The following is a 21247-nucleotide window of genomic DNA, read 5'->3' as shown; positions in this document are numbered from 1 at the left end:
CATCTTCCCAAAAAGCTGCTGACATCCTAAGAGCAGTGGGGCTGTCCTGTTTCCCACATGATGATGGAATATTGTTTTGAAGAGTGCTCGCAGGCACAGGCCAAAACTGTGCTAGGAAACAGTAGAACTATGATAACTGTGGGCTTGGGTTTGAACCTGTGCTGCTGTTAATTCCCAGTGTGGATGGAGCCTTTCTATCTATGGAGCCTTTCTATCTCCCTGTCCATCAGACAAGCCCCCCAGTGCTGCCTGTCTTGAGGGGGGCAGTTTAGACATCTCTGTGAATCCCAGACTGGTTTGGGTTGGAAGGGATCTTAAAGCTTGTGTCATTCCACCTCCCTGCCGTGCGCAGGGACACCTTCCACTAGGCTGGGTTGCTCCAAAACCCATCCAACCTGGCCTGGAACACTTCCAGGGATGGGGCAGCCACAGCTTCTCTGGGCATCCTCACTTTGCCTGTGGAGAGAAACTTGCAATCCCTGCTCTGCTCTTCGCTCCTGCCAGACTGTGTGTGGCTGTTATTGCCTCCTGGGACATGATTTACGCCCTTGGCACTCAGACCCATTCCTGAATGTAGGTGATGATGCCACCTTGTTGTCCTTGACCATGTTCCTGGCAGATTAGAATAGTCATCCTCTGTGATTTCTTGTCCTTTTATACTTTTCTGTTCATAGCTTTCTCCCTGTTGGTACAGCCCCAGCATATCAAGGTGTGGAAAGCCCAGGCCTTCAATCTCTGATTGCCTCAGCTGCAGCCACTTCAGTTATCTCAAGTCTCTGCCCTTGGAATCAGCCTCTCAGCAGGCCCAGGGGCTGAGAGACTCACTCAGGAACCCTCACAGGTGTCTGAGATCAGGGAAGAAGACTGGTGAGGCTGGTTTGAACCCCTAAAGTAGTTCATGGAGTTAAAGGATTGGGAATAGGGCAGGTTTCAGCCTGCCCAAGAACCAGCAGCTGTATGCCCAGCCCCTGTCCCTTGCTGATTTGGCACATTATGCCAGAGCTGTGCCTGCCTTTGCTGCCTTCTCCCCTGCTCCTATCTTGGTTACTTTCTGGTTTCTTTTATGTTCTTGTACATTTTTTCCCTGCTCTGCCTCTCCTGTTCTTCCGCTCTGGTTCTCCAAGGGGACACCTGCCCCAGCACGGCCAGGCCCACAGAAGGTCACCACCAAGACACAGGTGGGTTCCTCTTCTGCAGTTAATTTTCTTGCATTTCACCTTGGTTCTTTGGTCCCACAATAGGTGTTGCTTTAAAGTTAAATACCCTGCCAGGTCTTTAATACCCCAGATCCAGCAGAAGTTGAGTTCATGTTTGCTAGCTCCAAGAGGTGGGGAAGGAAGTTTGCAATTGATTGGGAGTGCAGGGAGGGAGCCAGTGCTGCCATCCCTTACTTTTGGGCTGGCAAAGAGGCCTTGCCATGGGAGAGCTGAACTGGATATGGCATTTTGTTTCCTTTCCTTCAGGAGGACTCGGGGGATAGTGAGATTGACCTGGGTGAAGATGACGACGAGGATGATCTGGAAGATGACAGCATGGAAATCTCCCCAAGCAAATCCACTCATCGAGCAAAGAAGCCAGAGCCATTGGAGCAAAGTGATAATGACTTCTGACCCTTCAGTAGCAGGAGGCATCTTGAAACAAACTCTGGAGAGAATGCAAGCCAGGAGCAAATATCCTGCCATCTGAAAAGCACATGTCAGCATGAATTCAGGAGTTGGTAAATAATGTTCATTAAACTTTAAAATTAAACTTGGATTGCCAGGCTTGTGACTCTCAAAGCATAAGCAGTTTATCCATAATGGGAATCACAGTAATGTGATGTTATTTCCATAATTGCTTTAAACTGGCTCTCATGCACTGCAGTGCCAGCAGTCTCACTCCGGTGAGCACCGTGCGCCTGATTTCCCTGCATTTTATTATGTCCAAACAGATTTTTTTTGCTTAATAAAACTGGATGAAAAGCTGCTCTGGGAATGCATTTCAATTGATTGTAAATCTGGCTTAAATCTATTTATCCTAAACATATCCTTCACGTGATCAAGGGCTTGTCTCTGCAAAGAGCAGCTCCAATTAGACTGAAAGAGTGATGTTAAAACTGGGAAACGAGTGAAGGGGCTCTCAAATACGACAGAGTATTTCAGCTCTGTCAGTGGGAATTGTCTCAAACTTCAGTAGGCTAATCTTGAGTGTCCCGAGAGCAGCCTGAGAGATGTGCTGTAACTAAATTTGTATGAAATTAACCCTTTATTTGTACTGGGGCTACCAGGATAGACTCAGATTTAGGCATTCAAATGGGTCAAAAGCCGGGCTTTTGTTCAGTGTGTTGGGCTGATGCCATCAGTGAAGGTGTATTCAGGTTGGTCTGGGTGTTGCCTCTTTTCTTTTAGCTCCTCTTTAGCATCACAGTTGTCTTCAGAGGAACAGGAATCAGTGCTTGATTAGAAGAGTTCACTGGGGTGTGTGTTCATCAAGGCAGTCAAGGTCCTCACTGTGCTGCTGTCCTCCACATTTTTACACCAGCAAAGTACTTTGCTTTCTACCCCATCTGAAGGCTAGACTTATGTCCATTCCCTCCATTAATGAAGGAAGGAATACACAAGTTACTTGAAAAATCAAGAGGTTTTTCATCTCTGACCCCAAGGGTGGAACTGTCACACCCAAAGAAGTGCCCCATCAGCAGAGCTCAGAGCTTGAAATGCCATGGCAAGCTGGGACAAAACCTGACAGGTAAATATAGCCAGTTTTTGGGTGGTAATGGGGCATATGTGGGTGCAGTGATACGCTGAACTGACTGGTTGGACACTTTTTTTGCACTTCTTAATTGGCATTTTGCACTCTACTTTGAAGGAGGCAGATACCAAAGATGGCAAACACTCACTGCAGAGCCATTAGGGTGGTCCTCTGACAGCCAAGGTGAAGGTGTATTTGCTTATCACATCTCTCTCCTGGGGGATGGGAATGTCCTGATTTGAGGACCTGTGCTCAGAATGTTTTTCCATGTTATACAGGGAATCCACTCTGATCCTCCATGTGTGCTGTTCAGCTTGGAGGCCAGAAGGATCAAGGGAGACCTTAGAGTCCCTTCCAGTCCCTAATGAAAGCTTGAGAGGGACTTTGGACAAGGACCTGGAGGGACAGGACAAGGGGGAATGGCTTCTCACTGCCAGAGGCCAGGGTTAGATGGGATATTGTGAAGAAATTCTTAGCTTGTGAGGGTGGTGAGGCCCTGACACAGGTTGCCCAGAGAAGCTTTAGCTGCCCCATCCCTGGAAGTGTCCAAGGCCAGGCTGAATGGGACTTGGAGCAACCTGGTCTAGTGGGAGGTGTCCCTGCCCATGGCAGGGGGTGGAATGAGATGATCTTCAAGGTCCCTTCCAACCCAAACCAGTCTGTGATATATCTGACCCATGAGAACGACTTCCTGTAAGACTTGGGTCTAGTCTCACAGTCTGGCAGTTTCAGAGTTTTCTGTGTTATTTTCTATATTATAGGCCCAAGTAGAAATGTGACTTCATAGCTTGTGCGCACAGACACAGAGCCGCTCTTCAGACACCACTGCCACTTAGCCTTCCTGCATGACCAGCCAGGATTAGCGAAGCTGCAGTTTGTGTTGCAGCTTCTTGTGCCAGGCCAGAGTAGCAGCACCATCAGCAGCCACCCCTGTGCCAGTGAACTGAGCTTTTGGCTCGTGGTCTGCAGCCTGGGCTGTGGAGCACAGCTCACCCCATATGTCATGCAATGCAAGACGAAGGCTGCACAAGGCATCTTCTCATCCAGAAACCAGTTTATTTCCAAGTGTGTACATATCCACAGCTCAGTGTGGCATTTCTGGGATCAGCCCCAAGGTCCTGCAGCAGTCACTGCCCTGAGTGTGCAGCTCTGGCTGGGGTGGAATTGGGAGGAGGAGGAGTGGATGGAGTGGGCTCTGGGAAGTTGCATATATTGGCTAATGGTTCACCTGCAAACGTGGTACCTTCTGGAGAGTCACTGGGTCTCTGTCACACACACAAACGCATCACCTGTCACCTCTGCTTTCAGCAGCCTGCCCAAAATGTGATGTGCTAGGGGAGATGTTTACCTGCAGGTGGGACATTGGGAAGACACATCCCAAGGTCACAGAACTTGTCACTAATGGCAACAGCAGGAAACCCAAGAACTCCAGCCTGAACTTGAGGGGCAGCGAGCTAAGGCAGTCCTGGTGTAGCACCAAGACACGTGTGCTAGACAGCTCATGCCTTGGGTTGCCTGTCCCTTCAACAGAGAACAACTCTACCAAACCCTTCAGGCATATCTGGCCAGCACCAACCTGTTACTGATGGCACAGCAACAGCACAGGATCCTGCTGCAAGTGCCCAGGTCCACAGCATTGCTCTCATCTGAGCAAGGAATCAGCAAACCTCAAGTGTCCATATGGGATTTCAAGAGGAGATTACAGGACCAGGCTGTATGTAACCACGTGAGAAGGGGTTGCTTTGAATCCTGTCTGCGTTTCACCCAGTTCTTCTTGGATGCTTGCCAGAAGACAGATAAGAGCTGGCACTGGAAGCAGAGTCCTGGAGCCACATCGGGGGTGCTGCAGCATTTGCCCACAGTGACTCAGGCTGGAACAGAGAGCAGCTCCAGGATGCACCGTTTCTGAGTCAGGGTCCAAGCACAGCACTGTAACCCCATGGAGATCGTAGGAGGGGTTGCTGCCGCCCGAAGATAAATCACCCATGAAACAAAGGTCTGCCGAGTTGGGTCTGGCCCTTTCTCCCTCCTTTTTGCATTTTACTTACTCCTTGAAGCTCCCCCAGAGCCTGGATGAACAGGGACATTGGCATACATCCCTCAGCTTTCAACACCAGCAAGTCTTGACCCTCCTGCACTGCTGATTCGGACACCCTCAGTCCTCCTGGGCCACACCAGGGAGCTCAGGAGCTCTCTATGCCTCAGGTTTCCTCCCTGAGATGGGGGCCAAGCAGCTCCCTGCAGAGTCACACTGGCCAGAGGGACCCACTGGGCACCCTCTGCACTGCAGCCAGCCACCCTCACACATCCACGATGCAGTTGGGGGAGTTAATCTGGATGGTGTTGGAGATCATCTTGGCTCCTGATTGGCCGATAAGATTCCCCTGCAGGCTGGGAGCAAAGACAAGAGAAACTCAGGCTTGGATATGAGCTAAACCAGGATCCTTGGTGGGCACAAGAGATGCTTCCCAGCTTCGCACCAGCATCACCTGCACCATCCCCACTTCATCCAGAAGCTCTTGCTTGGAACCCACTCCCAGGAGACTAGATTTGAGAGCCTGAAGGCAGCCAGGAGAAAGCCCCTGGGGAGTTGGAGTGGCTGAGCCCCTTCTTCCCTGTATAGACTGTTTGGCTTTTGAAGTGGTTCTTTGCCACAGATCATCCCTGGAGAGGAGCTGGGGGATCTGGAGCTGTGTGGGCACTGTGGCTGTCATACCTGGAGCAATATGGGATGCCACTGGTACTGCCAGGAATGGGCAGTACCAGTGGTGGGGAAAGTCCCTGGATGGTTCCCATGGTCTCCCCCATCCCTGCCCCATCCAGTACAGCAGCCACTTACTTCACATAGGTGAGACCATGGTTGCCCTTCAGAGCAGTGGCAATGCAGATAGCTCCATCCATGCCCAGGGAGTTTTCCTGCAGGCTGAGGGAGGCAGGAGGGTCAGAAAGCCCCAGCCAGGAAGATGTGGCCGATGGGACACAGAAGGGAAGGTATGGCTTGGACACTGGGAAAAGCCACCTGCTCAGGGGTTTGCCCCACTGAGAACTGTTGGCCTGGCCATCCCCTTGCTGCTCCCTCCAGGAAGGTCTGGAAAGGCTCTTCCTGTCTCACCCCAGGGAGTGGAATACTTACTTGAGCCAGCGGAGGCTGCGGTTCACCTTCAGTGCATTGGCCATTGCCTTGGCCCCTGCCACACCAATGGAGTTTCCTCGCAAGCTGAGAAGAAAGGCAGAAGGTAAGGAAGGACAGCCTGGGATGATCCCAGGTGGGAGGAGATGGAAGAGGTGGTCCCACACCAGGGAGCCAAGGGATGAGCAAACTAAGTCTGGTAGGACACAAGAGTGGAAGTCATGCCGAGGTAAGGACCAGAGGCTCGGACACCTCAGGGATCAGTGTCACAGCCATGGGGGACTTGATGGCCCCACTGAGCACTTACTCCAGGATCTGCAGGCTCTTGTTCACCATCAAGGCCTCTGCCAGGGCTTGGGCACCAGCCACACCAACCGAAGCCACTTGCAGGCTGCAAGGGAACAGGGACTCTTCAGCACACATTGTGAGGTGGCCATGGTGTGCTAATTAGATAAACTAACGAGGCTGCGACACCAGGGTTCTGCCACAGCCTAGATACTCACTGGAGATCTGCCAGGGTCGTATTGACCTTCAATGCGGCAGAGAGGGCGGCCATTCCCTCGTCTCCGACTGCATTTTCCTGCAAGCTGAGACACCCAAATGCATCTGCCCGTGGCCTGGGCACCCCAAGGAGGAGGAGGGACCGCGAGCACAGGGCACAATGTGCCTGGCATTCCCAAATGGCTTGGAGTGGGACCAGGCCACCAGGCACTTGGAGCAGCCCCGAACAGTCACATGAAGTGGGGACACAGCAGCCCCAAAGTACCTAACAGGGGCTCTTAGAGAGCTGGACAGGGACTTTGGACAAAAGCCTGGAGGGACAGGACAAAGGGGAATGGCTTCCCACTACCAGAGGGCAGAAATTCTTAGCTGTGAGGTGGTGAGGCCCTGGCACAGGTTGCCCAGAGAAGCTTTGGCTGCCCCATCCCTGGAAGTGTCCAAGGCCAGGTTGGATGGGGCTTGGAGCAACCTGGTCTAGTGGGAGGTGTCCCTGCCCATGGCAGGGGGTAGAACAAGATGATCTTCAAGAGCCCCTCCAGTAGGAAGGTGCTGTCCAGGACCCATCTGCCTGTGTCCACTTACTCAAGGCTGGCCAGGCTGCTGTTGGACTGTAGTGCTTGTGCCAGGGCCATGGAAGCGTTTACCTGGATGAAGTTCCACTGCAAGCTGCAAACAGAAGAAAATGGGAGGTGAAGCCTGGAGCTGCGAGCATGCCCTAATCCCTCCAGGCTCCATACACCTTTGCATCCATCCAGAATGATGGAGGCTGGGATGTGACCCCTGAGCAAGACCCCATGGGTCCATCCAGGTTGGCACAATACACCTCCCACCGAGGGCAACCCAGGGGTGCCACTTTCACAGCCTGGAGGGGCTGAGGGCCAGGAGCAGTGTCCCTGCTCTGTGTCCACACAAGGGGCTTCAAACCAGACCTGATCCAGGGGGAAACTCACTGAAGGGATGTGAGCGCCCGGTTCTCTTTGATGGCTAAAGCGATGGCTTTGCCTCCTTCATCATACAGCAGGTTCGCTGCTAAGCTGGAGACAGGGATAGAGGACACAAGTCACACACATAGGCCTTGGGACAACTCCAGGGACTCCATGCAGCAATCTGGGTGCCCTCCTGGGATCCACTGGACTTACTCCAGCTTCCTGAGGGTGCTGTTGGTCTGCAGGGCATGAGCGATGGCAGGGCCCCCCTCCTTGCTGATGGAGTTCTCCCGAAGGCTGGGGGAAGACACAGGGCTGGGAGGAGCAGCAAAGGCAGGACATCAGCTACTCCCTCACAGCCCCCTTCACCCCCTGCTCTGCCACTGAAATAACCTATTTTGAGGATGGCAGTCTGTCTGACTTGCATCTCCATCAACATCTGCAGTGAATTCCCTGCATCCTTATCAACATCTGCATCCCCATCTGCATCTTCATTGCCTGCATTTATCAACACCTTCATTCCCTGCATCTTTACTCCCTGTGTATCCTGTGCATATTGGTGGCCCATCAGGGCCTTTTCGCAGCCTCCCATCCCTGCTGCCATCATTTCATTCCAAGACATGGCTAAACAGATACTGTCCCAAGGGGAAAAATCTAATGATGGAGAGAAGATCCTCAGAGCTGGAGGAGGGACAGAAGCTGTTTTCAGCATCCTGGAGCACTTGTGGAAAAAAACAGGCACAAGCCAGAATGCCAGAAGGTTTCCACATCTCAGTAACAGCTTTTGGCCCGGGTGGCTCAAGAGACTGTTACTTACTTGAGACTGATGAGTCCCTTGTTGGAGCAGAGAGCTGCTGTCAGTGCCGTGACCCCTGTGCTGCTGATGGAGTTGCTCTGGAGACTGAGACAAACAGGGATGGTATGAGGACAAGCCAGTCTTGGCATCACAAGTAGGCTGTGAGGTCATGCTTGGGTGAAAAGTGCCTGTTTCAATGAGAAATGGGCATCTCCCAGATACAGGAGGTGGGGGGAGCCAAGGCAGAAGGACCAACATTGGAAACAGCCAGGGCAGGTTCAGCATCTCCTGCTGACCATGGCAGCACTGCCCCACCAAGCAGAGGTGATGGGGTTTGCCAGTACTTAGGGGCAGACTTGTCCCCACCTGGCTGTTACCACAGTTGCCAGCTCAGCTGACATTTTTGGTGTCCTTATCACACTGTGGGAAGCCAGGGACAGATGGAGACACAGACTCTTGTCACCAGGAGCCAGGCAGAAGAGGTGTCTGGCTGCTGCTTCCAAGGAGAGCAAAGGTTGCACCATCCCACCCTGACTCTGCCAGTTCCCAGCCCAGTACCTTCCTCCTTCAATTCCCTTCACTTCTGAGAGAGAGAAGGCCCAAAGCTACTAATATCCTCCAAACCAGAAAAAAAAATCATCACTGGGTTGAGGATTATCTTGGTCAGTGCTACCATGGTAAAGGCAGGGCCAGCCTGGCTCTTGCTGGAGTTGCCACATGGTGCTCCAGCCTGCATGGAGCATCCACAGCCCTGTGCTCCTCCAGGGCACATGGACTGGGAGAGACATGAGGAGAGTCTGGGGCAGTCTCAGGGGCTGAGGGGTGAGAGGTATAGCTGGAGGGAGGAGGATGAGCTCTGCTGGCAAGCAGGAGTCCAAGCATGGCGGGGGAACTTACTCAAGGCTTTGCAGACTGTGGTTCACCCTCAGGGCTTCGGCCAAGGCAACAGAGCCGTTGTCTCCCACCGAGTTGCTGGAGAGTCTAAGAGAAGAGAAAGAGCTGGTGTTACCATGCTGCCAGCAATGGAATCACCTCCCCCAGGCTCTTCCTGCTCCAGCAGTGAGCAAGAACTCGCTGCTATCTCATTCACAACCTCTGTTATATCTCTGAAATAGCTTTTAATGTTCCCACAGGGCCTGGAGCCCTGCTGCTTGCCTCTGCAAGAGGGAAGACAGCTTCTCTGTTCTTTAAATGTCTCCCTGCATCCCTGGAGATACAGAGAGCATCTCCACAGGGTCACTCTGAAGGCAGTCCTGCAGGCCCTGCCTCCTCCATCCACACCAACTGCCTTGGGTAAAGCCACCAGTGTCCATCCTGCTTGTCTCATGGCCCAGCCCCCTTCCTGCCACCCCTGCCTGCAGATCCTGGGAAATGTGGTGCTGGCATCACCACCCCTCGACCTTGTGCTGTGCTTACATCAGCTCCTTGAGGCTGCAGTTCTGCTTCAGCGCCTCTGCGATTTTCCTGGCACCCTGGGCTCCGATGGCATTTTTCTGCAGGCTGCAAAGGTGAGGAAGACACCCGTGAGTGTCAAGTGCCAAGCCCCCATCGGTGGCACCTTGGTATGCTGGGTGGTTGAAGGAGGGACATCAGGTCCTTTTCACTCACTGCAGGGTCACCAGCCTGTTGTTGGTCAGCAGGGCCTCGGCCAGGAAGGTGGCACCATCCTCCTTGATAGTGTTGTGCTGAAGGCTGCAGGAAGTCAGGAGTGAAGGTGGGGACAGATGCTTCTGCAGTGGGGTGAGAAGCTATGCAGGGCTGTGAGGCAGTGGCCACCTGCCCTGGCATTTGCTTGCCCTCATCCCTGGCATGAGAAGAGGGTCTGGTCCCCAGTCATCCCTGTTCAAGAGTCTCTATTGCTCCTCTCCCCCAGGAGATGCCTCTGTCCATGCAACACCATTCCATGAGCTCCCATGTGAGGGGTGGACCTCAACCTGGACCTCAGCTTCAGCCTCAGGCTCAACCTTAACCTGGACCCACTGAAGCTGAGAGGCAAGAGAATCCCAGCATCTCTGGCCCAGGGCTTGCCCTTGTCACCCTCTCAGTCACCTGCATTCGTGCTACTGCCCAGTAACAGAACCAGGTTATGACCAGGGTCTCCCCACATGCTGGCCCTTGGAGGTTGGGAAAACCTCAGTGGAACAGGAGAGAGATGGAAGGAGGCTTGTCCTGGGGATCTGCTCCTGGAGGTGCTACAGAAATTGCAACTTACTTCAGGGAGAGCAGGATTTGATTTTTTTTCAGTGCATCAGCCAGTGCTTTTGCTCCGGCGGGGCCGATGGAGTTGCTCCGCAGGCTGGGGCAGGACAGGCAGAAAAGCCAAGGTTAACAAAGCAGTGGAATGTGCCATTTAAGCCAGATGTCTTCACATGGCACTGCTGCAGTGGGACATCAGGCCAGCAGCTCACAAGAGTTATGTTGATCTCTGAGTGGTGGTGGCTTTAGGGGCTGGACACTCTCCCAGCTCAGTCAGGCCAGGTGGGATCCAGCCCCACTGTGGCTGTGGGAATAGTTTCCAGTGGGGAACACGTGCATGGCAGGAGCTGGTACAGGGGGAACACTTACTCCAGTGCCGTCAGGCTTCTGTTCACCAGCAGTGACCTGGCCAGTGCTTTGGCTCCTTTGTTGCTGATCTGATTTTCTGCCAAGCTGCCCAGAAAAAGAAAAAATGGGTGTTTTTCTGTGGGAGAAAAAGATTTTGACAGCCCTTGGCATATCCCAGGGTGCAACTGGGATGTGTGAGCAGAGGAAAGCTATGGGGAACGTTTGGTGAGTGCTCCAAGGTCTGCTCTCTGAGGTGGAGGCAGAGGACTGCAAGGACAGGGTGGAAAGGGATTTTTTAGACTTAAACTGTGTCATGAAAATAGAGCTCAGATTGCAGCACAGGGGACTCTGTGTAGCCAAGAGCAAGGGCAGGAAGGTGAGGAAAGTGGGGACCCATCTGTCTGGGACAAGGCATCTCCCTGCATGGGGGTCAGGAGCCTGTCCCCTCCCTACATCAGATCCTCCATGCAGAGCCTCAGGTGTCCAGCAAACTGCCGTGACCTCGGGAAGCAATTTGTTGGGATAACCCATGGATTTCTGTTCATTTTTTTAGCAACAGTGAGGAGACAGCAGTTCCAGGAAGGCTGAGCAAAACAACCTGCCCAGCCACCATGAGGTAATGGGGGAAGGTCGCTGTGCCTGTGTGCAGGAGGTCATGTGGGGCTGTCCTTGTTAGCAGGCACCTGGGGAGCCAGTGGGAGAGACACTCCTGGAGGACCCTCACTCTGGTTTTGAGGTGCCTCCAGGCCCATGCTGCATTCCCAGGACATTCTGTTTGCCCTGGGCCAGGTCCCACCTGAGCTTCTGGATCTGGCAGTCCTTCACACTCAGCACACTGCCCAGCAGCTCCATCACATTGTCCTTAAACTGGTTATTGTCCAACCTAGAGAAGACACAAGGAAAGAGCAAGTGTTTGGAGAAAAAAGTGGAGAAAGGACGACTCTCCCATGACATCTACCCATCACAGGTGGAGAAACTCAAGGACCTCAGAGCTGATGCACTGTCAGCCCCAAGGCAGCTCTCTGCAGGTGGACAATGTTGGTGGGGGATTGGAATGAGCTGGTCTTTAAGGCCCCATCCAACCCCAACCATTCTGTGACTATGAGTTACAGCCCGGCAACCCGGCTTGTGTTTCCCAGTGCAATCCCATCAGGACTCACCTGAGGTTGTGTAAGAAGAGGAGCTGGGAGAGCAGACTCTTGCAGACGTTGTAGGTGAGGCAGTTGGAGAGGTTTGTCTCCTCCACGCAGACATCAGAGACCTGCAGGAGATAAGCCAAGGCAGAGCAGTTCACAGGGGTAAGCATCCCAGCCAAGCTCTCATTCTTCATTGCTTCTTCCACAGTCTTGGCGATCTCCATGTGCTGGATTTCATACAGGCAGTGCATGATGTTCACTGTGCGTGAGGAGATGGCATAGTCGGTGTTCAGGCAGCCCTGGAGGAAGGTGGCTGCTTGGCTTCTGAAGCTGTTGTGCTCATCCTTAACCAGGAGCCACCCAGAGAGCAGCTTGTTCACTTGCGGGGAGAGGAGTCCAGAGAGGAAACGAACGAAGATGTCCAGCTGCCTGTCCTCTGCCTGCAGTGACCTCTGCACAGTGCTCTTGAAGTGGCTGAGGAAGCCCAGCTTGGGCCAGGACATCCCACTCTCTGTGAAGAGGTCAAATATTGCCCGCTTTGCCACTGTGTAGTAATAAAGAGCTGCCAAGAACTCCTGTACGGTTAAGTGGGAGAAGTAATAGGCTGTAAAGGTCTTCATCTCCTCCTTGAGTAGCAATCGAGTGCACAGGCTGCTCTGCAGCAAGGAGAGGTCGATGCCATATGCCTTCATGTCTTGCTCATAAAACACGTGTTTCTTTCTGAGCAGCCCATAGAAGGCCAGTCTGCCCAGGCTGCCCACCATCTTCTTGCTGTTGTTCACAGCCTGCTCAATCCTGAGGGTTTCTCTTGGCTTTTCCAGACAGTTACCACCCAGAGCCATTTTAAAATAATAGGAATAGATTTCTGATAGGGTCCTGGGGACAATGATTGTTTCTTGGGGTTGATCCACACTGGTTTTTAAGTAATAAGCGATTGAGGAGCCAGATATCTGGCAGAAGCCAGGAACAGTGCACAGGACATATAATGACCTGTTAGCCCTGATGTGCTGCAGGACTTGGCTGGACAGGTCTCTGTTGTCAAAGAACATCTGGTCCAAGAAGTCCTTCATCTCTGCAGCTCCAAACCCTCGTATTTCCGTCATCCTGTCAACCAGCCCTGCGGGGATTTGTCTGGCTGCCATTGGCCGCGATGTGACCCAGACAGATGCCTCCTGCAGCAGGTTGCCCCGTATAATGTTGGTGATCAGGCTGTCCACTTGGATCTCCTTTTTGGGATCAGTGCATACCACTGCATTGGAAAAATCCAAAGGAGTCTTGAATTCATCCAAGCCATCGAGGATGAGCAGGGTCCTGGCGGCTCCTGCCAAGATGCAATTTGGCTCAGTGATGTGAGGGAATGCTGAGCAGATGAGCCTCTCGGCAGAGAGCTTCTCGTAGGTGTTGAGCTCCCGGAAGGTGAGGGGCAGCACAAACACAATGTCCCGGTTGATCTCCCCCTTTGCCCACATGTAGATAAACAGCTTCACCAGTGTGCTTTTGCCAATCCCAGCCACTCCAATGGTGACAGAGTTCCGTGGTGGGATGCTGACCTTGGAGAGAGGCAGGAAGAGCTTCTCCAAAGGGATGCTTTTGGATGCATTTGGTAGGCCTTTTGTGGTTTCAGTCTGCAGGATGTCATGCTCCTTCTGCTGGATATCAGTCAAACCTTCCACCAGTAGCAGGTTGATGAGTCGCTGCAGGACACCTGTCTCCAAGCCATTCCCATAGTAGCTTTGGAGACTCTCCAGGTGCTTCTGCACCATGGGCTCTGCACAGAGAAGGGAAAGAGTGGGGTGAGAAGGAGGATGATAACCACAAAAGCAAATGAGAGAAGCTGCTTCACATATTTGCCATGCCCATGCAGAGGGGAAACATCATGGAGCCCTTGCATCTGGGCAAGAAGGTAAACACCAACGCTCAGAGGGCACTAAAAGGCTTAAATGGCCCTAATCAGACTCACCCATTAGTCCAGGAGTCCATTTAAACTGAGACCTGGGTCTTCAGCTGCTCTCTAAGCTATGTTGTAGGAGCACTTGGCCACAGCACCATTATGCCTTTGCCTGTGGTGGACCTTTCTGATCTGGACCTTGATCACTCATCACTCTGCCCTTGCCTGGTGATCACTGGCCTGTCTGAACCTGGTTGCCCTCGTGGGGCCTGTTCCTGACCTCTAGACTGACTTCCTGGCTTGACCTCTGTCCTGCCTTACCACCATGAACTGGCTGAAGCTGGTGACCACCTCTGGACCTGTCCTGCTGACTTGGCTCAGGTATCACAGCTCCAGTACAGTGGAATGAAACCCTCCAGCAAAGACTGGACAAGCAGGAGATGGTGCTGCAAGAGATTCAGAGTGGACACCAGGCAAGGCTGGAGCCTTCCAAGCAGGAGAGAAGTGAGGGAAACCTCTCCTAGCAAGAGGGTTGCAAAGAGAGCCTGAAGTTAGGACAGCCAGTAGTGGATAAGGTTAGGGATGCCCAGCCATCCTCTGCCAACCTCCTGTTCCCAATCCAACTGTTGGGACTGACTGGTATGATCTGGACATTGGGGACATTTAAGGCTCCTTGGGCTACCCAGAGATGTGTGCTGAGTGCAGTGAGAGGCCTGGAGGAAGGTCCCTCAGACCTGGCAGAGAGCTCTTCTAACCCTCAGCTGTGTCCTTCCCCAGCAAAGACCCTGTGATGGCACCATCACTTCCATGGACGCTCCCAGCAGAGCCACCAATGCTTCCCAGCTCTGTGCACATCTTGGGGTGCTCCAGCCAGTGCCCACAGCCAGACCACGTGTGCAGATCACCTTGCTGGGTCCCCAGTGGGCTTCCTACCATAGACGGTGATGTGGAGGTGGAGTTGAGAATTGGTGGTCTCAATGAAGGTCTGCAGGGACTTGGAGGCATAGCTGCCCTTGCCAGTCAGGATGTCCACCATGGCCCTCACCTGCTCGGGCAGGGAGCTCTGCTCCTGCACCTGGCCAGCCTCCTCCACTGTCAGGAGCTCCAGCCTCTCCAGGTGGAAGATGATCTCTTCCAGGAACTGCAGTTAGATGGACCTCACCAGTTGCTTGTGGTACCGCTTGATCCAAACCTCTGAGGGAAAGGAGAGTGGGACAGTTGGGTCTTGGGCAAGCCCTGGGCATGTTGCTGAGGGGGGACAGGGAAGGGCAGCAGTGGCATACTCCTTCTGACTCTGAAGGTAGCAGAGGGTAAACTAGAGCCCTCCAGAGCAACCTACCCAAGTCCTCCTTGGGATGATGCCATCCCAAAGCCATGTCAGGTTTTTTTCTTAGGAGCTTTTTGGTCAAGGCAGCAGTCATTGAAATTGGAGTTAGAGACTGAAGAACACAGTCATGAAATGACATTTCCTCCTGGGAAACCAAGTCCATACAGAGAAAAAAGTCTGAGCAAGATCATTTCTCTTCAGAGACAGCTGTTCCACCTGTGTCAGCAGAGCAGTCCCCAAGCCCTTGAATGAGGAACTGCTGTCAACCCTCACAATCTGGGTACCCCACCTTCACCCATTTTTGAGTCTGAAACTCCCCAGAGATGATGGATCTCCAGCTGCCCAGCCACCACTCACCTTCCATCAGAGGCTTCCTGTGACATGGGTGATGCCTAGGCAAGGAATGCTGTGTTGGTAGGAATGTGGCTGTCCCATAGACCACCTTGCATCTGCTGGCCAGCTCACAGCATCACCTGGGGCTCCTCAACCCTTACCCATGTCTCTGGTGGAAGAACAGGAAGAGCATCAGGAGCTATTGTGGTGCTGACTGTGGTTGCACCAAGGGTCCATTCATCAGCACTTGGCTGACCAGAGTCCCTGGCAGGGGCCGTCCCGCTGCAGCATCTCTGCCAGACCTCGTATGACACAAACTTAGTGCCCTCACCACCACCACTTTTGCCAGAACCTTTCTTGGGCAGAGTGATGCATTAATTGCTGTGATGATGCCCCTGTGGATCACCTGGTGAGCACCTGAGTGTCACCACTGTCACCACAGGGACAGCAGGGCTCTGAACTGCTTGTGCATTCTTCTTCTCTGTGTTGTGGAGGAAATTGTGGGGCAGCAGGCAGAGTGATGAAGGGCCTGTTTTGGTTTCAAACTCACCTTGCTAACGTTCACAGCCTCTGTCAGGGTTTGCTGAGGGTGGCCCACACCACATCCTGTTGCAGAGCTCTGAAGTTGCTCCACTTTCATCAGCATTCTTGAATCATCACATGGGGAAGGACCATTTACTTGCTCCCCCACCTCAGCTGCTGCCATACCACACTGAGGGCTTGGCATTTTATTTTTAAGAATTGTATCTGCTCAGAGTCCTGTTGTTCTTCCAGCAGAGTTGGAGAGGGCAATGCCTCCATGGCTGAGAGTGCTCCAAGCTTCACCTATTTTAGCAGGTGTGTGCTGTGGCCTCTCCACCAGCCCCAAAGTCATCTTCAGGTGCTGGCCGTGTCCAGGCAGGAACCCAGCCCCAGGGGATGTCTGATCACAGCAGTCATGCACACACAGTATTTCAGTGCCCTGGCCTGTGTCCTGGAAAAGCATCCTTTCCTCCCCTCCATTCTAGAGCTCCTAGGATGCTTTAGATCCACATGAACACCTCTGTGCAGACTGATCAGAGGCATTTCAAGGAGGTTTTTCCCCCAGGCAGTGTTACCTTTCTCAAACCCAGTCCTGAGGGAGATGTGGGTACTCTGGGGGCTTTGGTGTAGCCTTCACAACAGGTACAGATAATGCTCACTTCCTTTCGTCAAATTCAACCTCTTCATAATGCAAGGTCAGGAACATCTTCTGGAACATCTGTTCATCCTCCTGCCTGGGGATCCATGCTGAGGTTTATTTCTCCCACCAGAATTGCAAGCCCAGCTGTGTGGATGTCTCAGGAGAGGACCAGACACAGCATATCCCAGGCCCAAGTACCTCACAGACCCACTGGCTCATCTTTCATTGAGACCACTTTGTGGCCCATCCTACAGAGTGGAGTAAGTGACAGATTGGTGCTGGATGACAAAGCAGCAGCCCATCCCCACCTGCCCAGATGGTTCCTGGACAAGTCCTCATAGAGGTGGGAGGGGCTGTTGGAGCTGGGTTTGAGCTCATAGCTTTTCCCTCCAGGAATGAAACCCAAGTCCTTCTGCTCTTCCCTGGCTGCCCAGCCATGGTGTCAGAGGTGTCAGAGGTCCACATGCTTCTGGCAGTGTTGGTGATCCCACAGCAAAGCCCTTTTCTCCACAGAGGGAGCAGCAGGGCTTTGAGAGCTGCTCTTACTTTTCAGCCCCCATGCAGTGGCCTGGTCAATTAAGACACCATCAATTAAATGAGCTCAGTGAGCAATTCACAGCGAAATGTTCACCCTTTGATGTCTTCTTGTCCCTAACCAGCCTGGAAAGTTCAATTAAGTCTTTGCAGTTCCCAAGTCTCTCATCTTTGGCATGCAGCCCAGAGCACAGCCAGAACGAAAGCGGGTTTGCTGCAGGGTTATTCCCTGCAGCCCTTTCTCTGAAACATAGTGGGCAAGAAAAAGCCCTTTGATGGGGAAACCTGCTCTGACACCAGAGAATGTTTGATGGTGTCCACCACTGCTACTTCAAAAACGTGGGTCAGCTCATGCAGAGGCATCTCACCAGGAGAATAAAGCAGCTGAAGACAAAGCAGCAGAAGAAATAACGCCAGTTCTGCCATTTTTTTCTGGTTCCAGTAGCAAAGTTTCAGGTCCAGCTCCAGGACCACATGGGGATGACGGAGGCTGCATCCTACAGGAGTGAAGGATCTTATCAGCTCTCACAAGAGCTGTCTGAAGGGCAGGGGCCAACCAAAACCGGGCTCTATGACACGATGTGACCCATCTCATTCCAAGGGTGCTGGCATGAGTCATGTTCAGGAAGTGTCACACTCCTCTGTGCCTGAGATGTCAATCCCGCACTCATGGCCCTCAGTCCTGTGTGTGTAGCTACCATTTGGCCAGGATCAAGTAGGGACAAGTGTGCCACCAGCAGCTGGAGGAGTAGTGATCCAGCATTGGTTTCTGTCTGCCCTGCCTTGCCTGTGTCCACAAGGACACCAAGATAAGAGGCTGGAGGGGAGGAGGATGCCCAGCCAAATTGATGAATGGCACCTGCAAGGTCCAGGGAGGGAAACGGGGGATTTTCTTGATAAGAAGTTGGCAATAACACTTTTTTTTTTCCTGGTGTGGTCCAAAAGCCCAGCCTGGGGCAAAATCCCCCATCTAAGGATATCCAGTAACACTGGTATGTTCTTCCAGAAGCCTTCAAACTCACATCCCAACATCCCACCACACCTGTTAGCAGAGTGTCCCTGCCCTAAACCCATCAATGCTTGGGAGCCACAACCACCACGCTGGCAGGTCCCTGCCCTCCAGCACAGACCATCGTCTCTCAAACAGCTGCTATGCTTTTCACTGTGCTATCCTGTTCCAGCATTCAAACTGCCTGACATCAACACTAAAGAATACAGACCTAGAAGATGCAACTCCTGGCTCATCTCTAGCTCTAAATAATCATGCAGTTTCTCTCCTGGTAGTCCAACATGACCAAAGCAGCTCAACACAGGATCTGAGATGAAGGGACAGTTCTGAGATGGCCACAGAAGGAAGTTGTCTGCAAACAACAGGTATTTAATGCCTCTCTGCTCTAGTGGCCTCTCAGATCTTTCTCCAGACACTTCCCTCAGAGAAATCCATTATTCTGTGCTTTAGGAATCTGCTGAGAACTCGGGACCATGCTGTGCCCGAAGCTGTCACAGCAGGTGCCAACAACACCTGGACTGCATCAGCTCTGCAGGGGCTCATGAGCAGATTCATTGGCAGCATAAGGGGACAGTGGTTGGCACTTTGAGCACCAGCTCACCCAAGGACCTGACCTGCTGTGGTGGGCTGGGGAAGGGCTGAGGGATGCTAAGTCTAGCATCGAGAGCTCTTGTCCCCACACAAGAGAATGAAATGACACCTCCCCTTCTCCCCATACCCCTTCAAAACCCTCACAAAACCTTACCTTGGCCTTGTGCCACCTTCCCCCGGTCCATGTGGGAGCAGGAGGGTATCCTCATGGCAGCAGAAGGATGTAGCCCCTACATGCCCTGCTCAGCTCTTTATCCCCAGAACTTTGCTTCCTCCTTGATGAATGCTCAAGTTCAAGGTAGAAGATGGAAGCCCCTCTAGTTGCTGATCTCTGGGGTACACATGGAACTGATGGTACCCAGTCGTTGGGGCAATGCTTAGAGCAGCAACTGCAGAAGGTAAGTCTGGGTTCCCCACCACCCTCTGCCAGTTCCTGCCCAGTGGTTTTTCTCTCTTTCCGTTCTCTGTTCTCTCCTCACCCCTTCCTGCACTGTAGGTCTTGCTGATCTTTCTTCCTGTCAGCACAGAGCTAACAACTATGCAAATCAATGTGAGTTATCAGCTGAAAACCAGCAGTGCGTGGTGGTTGCCCTCAGTCCCTCTGACCCCCAGAAGTGACAGCCTGCTCTGTCCTGGTGAGATGCTTCATGCATCGAGACTTCAGCAGCTACAGACACTTTCTCCAGGAGCCACAAAACCAGCCTCAACAACATCCAAATTACTGCGAATTCCCTTGAAGCAAAACCACAAGCTCACCCGTACTAGCCAGGAATGCTGGGGATATCAGATGGAAGAGGCTGGAGTCACAGCAGCTACGCCCCTTGCTGGGCTATGTGTGGAAACATTTCCAGAGTAAATTCAAGTTGTATACTGAAAGAACAGAATAAAAGGGTAGGAATAACCTCCCCTTTCTCCAAAGCCATTTTTCTGGCAGTGCTGAAGCTTCCTGAAATTAGGAATTTATCTTCAAAGATGTGTATCCCATCCCACCAAGGACTGCCATGTCCACACCCAAGGAGCCAGAGCCACTGGCAGTGGGACCACTGGGATCTCCCCGCTCTAGCTCCACACAGGCAGGTGGTATCAATCATTATTTTGCATTTGGTTCTATAAAAACATCAGTTTGTAAACCCTATAAAAGTTTTGCTGACATTTAAGCAAATTCTCTTAATTCTGAGATACTGAGCAAAGAAACCCCTGAGGATAGGTGGGCAGGGTGGGATCGCAGCACTGAGACACAGGGCAAGTAACTTGGCTGTGAGTCCCAGGGCAGAACAGCAATGCCTGGGAAAAAGAAGGAGCACATCCCATAAAAAATAGAATAATGAGGTTTGCTGCCTGCTTTGTGTCTAGTGGTATGGTTTTGGACCAAATGTCCCAGTGCTGGGGTGGTTTGGAAGGGGTCAGAGTGAGCAGAAGTCAGTGGTGAGAACACATGAAAGTCCTGTTAGAAAACCTTCCCTCGAGGAAGGGGAATGGGAGGGCTGTGTGCATTTCTATCTAGCACATGGTTTTAATTAAACTTCATCTAAAGCTGTAATTACACATATTTCCCTTCATCAAATCAGGCTGACTGATGGTGGAGGTGATGGTGGAGGTCAGGGTGAGCTCATGGCCAGTGAACTGTGTTTGGGGAGGAAAGATGAGGGCAAGCAGGAATTTGGACCTCCAGCCACAACACTGGACCATTATGTCTCCCAAGGATTGCTCCAGCTCAAGCCTTGCTCTCTGCCAGTCCCAGGGCTGCACCCAGGAAAAACTCTTCCTCTGCAGAGTTTTAGGTATGTGATTTCCCACATTAGAAGGCTTTTTTTCAATAGGAGCTGGTACCTGGAAAGTCCCACGAGTCATCTCTTTCCCAATAATCTGTAGCTAAAGATCCCTCCCATCCAAAATGACTGTGCAGAAGCCCCAGTGGGGGATGTATCTCCTGTTTTCACAATTTTTCATTTATGTTAAATAACGCATCTGAATGATTTCTTTGCCACACATCCCTCATGCATTTTCTAGTCGTGTTTATGTGCTTCAACCCCAAATTTCCCAATGTATTTACTAAGCCAAACCTTTGGAGTTCCTGACAGGACAGATTTGGCTGCAGCCCCTCTGGAAGCTGGAGAGGTGACACATGTGGGAAACACACCAGACTATGAAGTGTGGAAAGAACAGGCTTTGATTGTGGAGCTCGAGGAGGACAGCGCTGGAAAAGCACCCTGAACCTCAGAAGTTGCATACATATGAGAGACTTGTTGAAGTTTTAAAACTATGTGGTTTAACCTTTATCAGGTTTTTAGTTACAAAGCTTTGTGTCACCTCTGCCTGCTCGTTATCACTTTGCTGCTGGGTTGCCAGCCAGTTAAACAATTTCACGGAGAATCGAAGGGCATCACACAACAAGCCATTATGGTTTATGGCAGAATGCCATTTATTAACACACTGCAAACGGTTTATATAGGGTTGAGGCTATGTGCTAATTGGCTAAATTGAATCTCGCACCATTAAACTACAATTCTAATTGGTTATAGTCCATATCTCACAAATCCAGTGTTCTGATGAAAACATCCTGACTGTTCCCAAGTGAATCTCCAGAGTTCTGTGAGAAACATGGAGTTCTCATGGGAAAGTTCTGGGGAGTTGCTGTGA

At 52.1% G+C, this 21247-nt stretch overlaps 2 protein-coding genes across 12 annotated transcripts in view; one reads left to right on the top strand and one right to left on the bottom strand.

The window, feature by feature from the left end:
• Positions 1-1965, top strand: part of CLUAP1 (clusterin associated protein 1) — a 71026-nt gene extending 69061 nt beyond the window's left edge. For 4 of the 6 annotated variants that reach the window (XM_071571395.1, XM_071571392.1, XM_071571393.1 and 1 more), the window contains 2 exons: positions 1125-1178; positions 1464-1965. In XM_071571395.1, the coding sequence (XP_071427496.1) occupies positions 1125-1178; positions 1464-1610 (201 nt within the window). In that variant the 3' untranslated portion in view covers positions 1611-1965. The remainder of the gene's footprint in view (positions 1-1124; positions 1179-1463) is intronic. The other 2 variants (XM_071571396.1, XM_071571394.1) reach the window with 1 other exon arrangement.
• Positions 1966-3779: 1814 nt separating this feature from the next.
• NLRC3 (NLR family CARD domain containing 3) lies at positions 3780-19104 on the bottom strand. 6 transcript variants are annotated; one of them, XM_071571412.1, is made up of 20 exons: positions 18762-19104; positions 15336-15480; positions 14991-15123; positions 14697-14845; positions 11788-13531; positions 11424-11510; positions 10649-10732; positions 10296-10379; positions 9692-9775; positions 9500-9583; positions 8981-9064; positions 8105-8188; positions 7501-7584; positions 7312-7395; positions 6944-7027; positions 6364-6447; positions 6168-6251; positions 5864-5947; positions 5570-5653; positions 3780-5121 (listed from the first exon to the last, which is right to left on the bottom strand). In XM_071571412.1, exons 3-20 carry the CDS (start codon positions 15014-15016, stop codon positions 5031-5033), a joined length of 3189 nt encoding a protein of 1062 aa, XP_071427513.1. In that variant the 5' UTR covers positions 15017-15123; positions 15336-15480; positions 18762-19104; the 3' UTR covers positions 3780-5030. The 6 variants fall into 6 exon arrangements, with proteins under 6 accessions (XP_071427513.1, XP_071427511.1, XP_071427514.1 ...); XM_071571410.1 differs by having other exon boundaries at positions 7501-7602; positions 15336-15478; positions 18762-18803; XM_071571413.1 differs by lacking the exon at positions 6364-6447 and having other exon boundaries at positions 7501-7602.
• Positions 19105-21247: the final 2143 nt, after the last annotated feature.

The sequence above is a fragment of the Pithys albifrons genome, chromosome 16 (genome assembly GCF_047495875.1).
Source record: "Pithys albifrons albifrons isolate INPA30051 chromosome 16, PitAlb_v1, whole genome shotgun sequence".
Lineage (NCBI taxonomy): Eukaryota > Metazoa > Chordata > Aves > Passeriformes > Thamnophilidae > Pithys > Pithys albifrons.
Note: the sequence above shows the minus strand (reverse complement) of the source record. Positions and strands in the feature narration are given on the sequence as shown.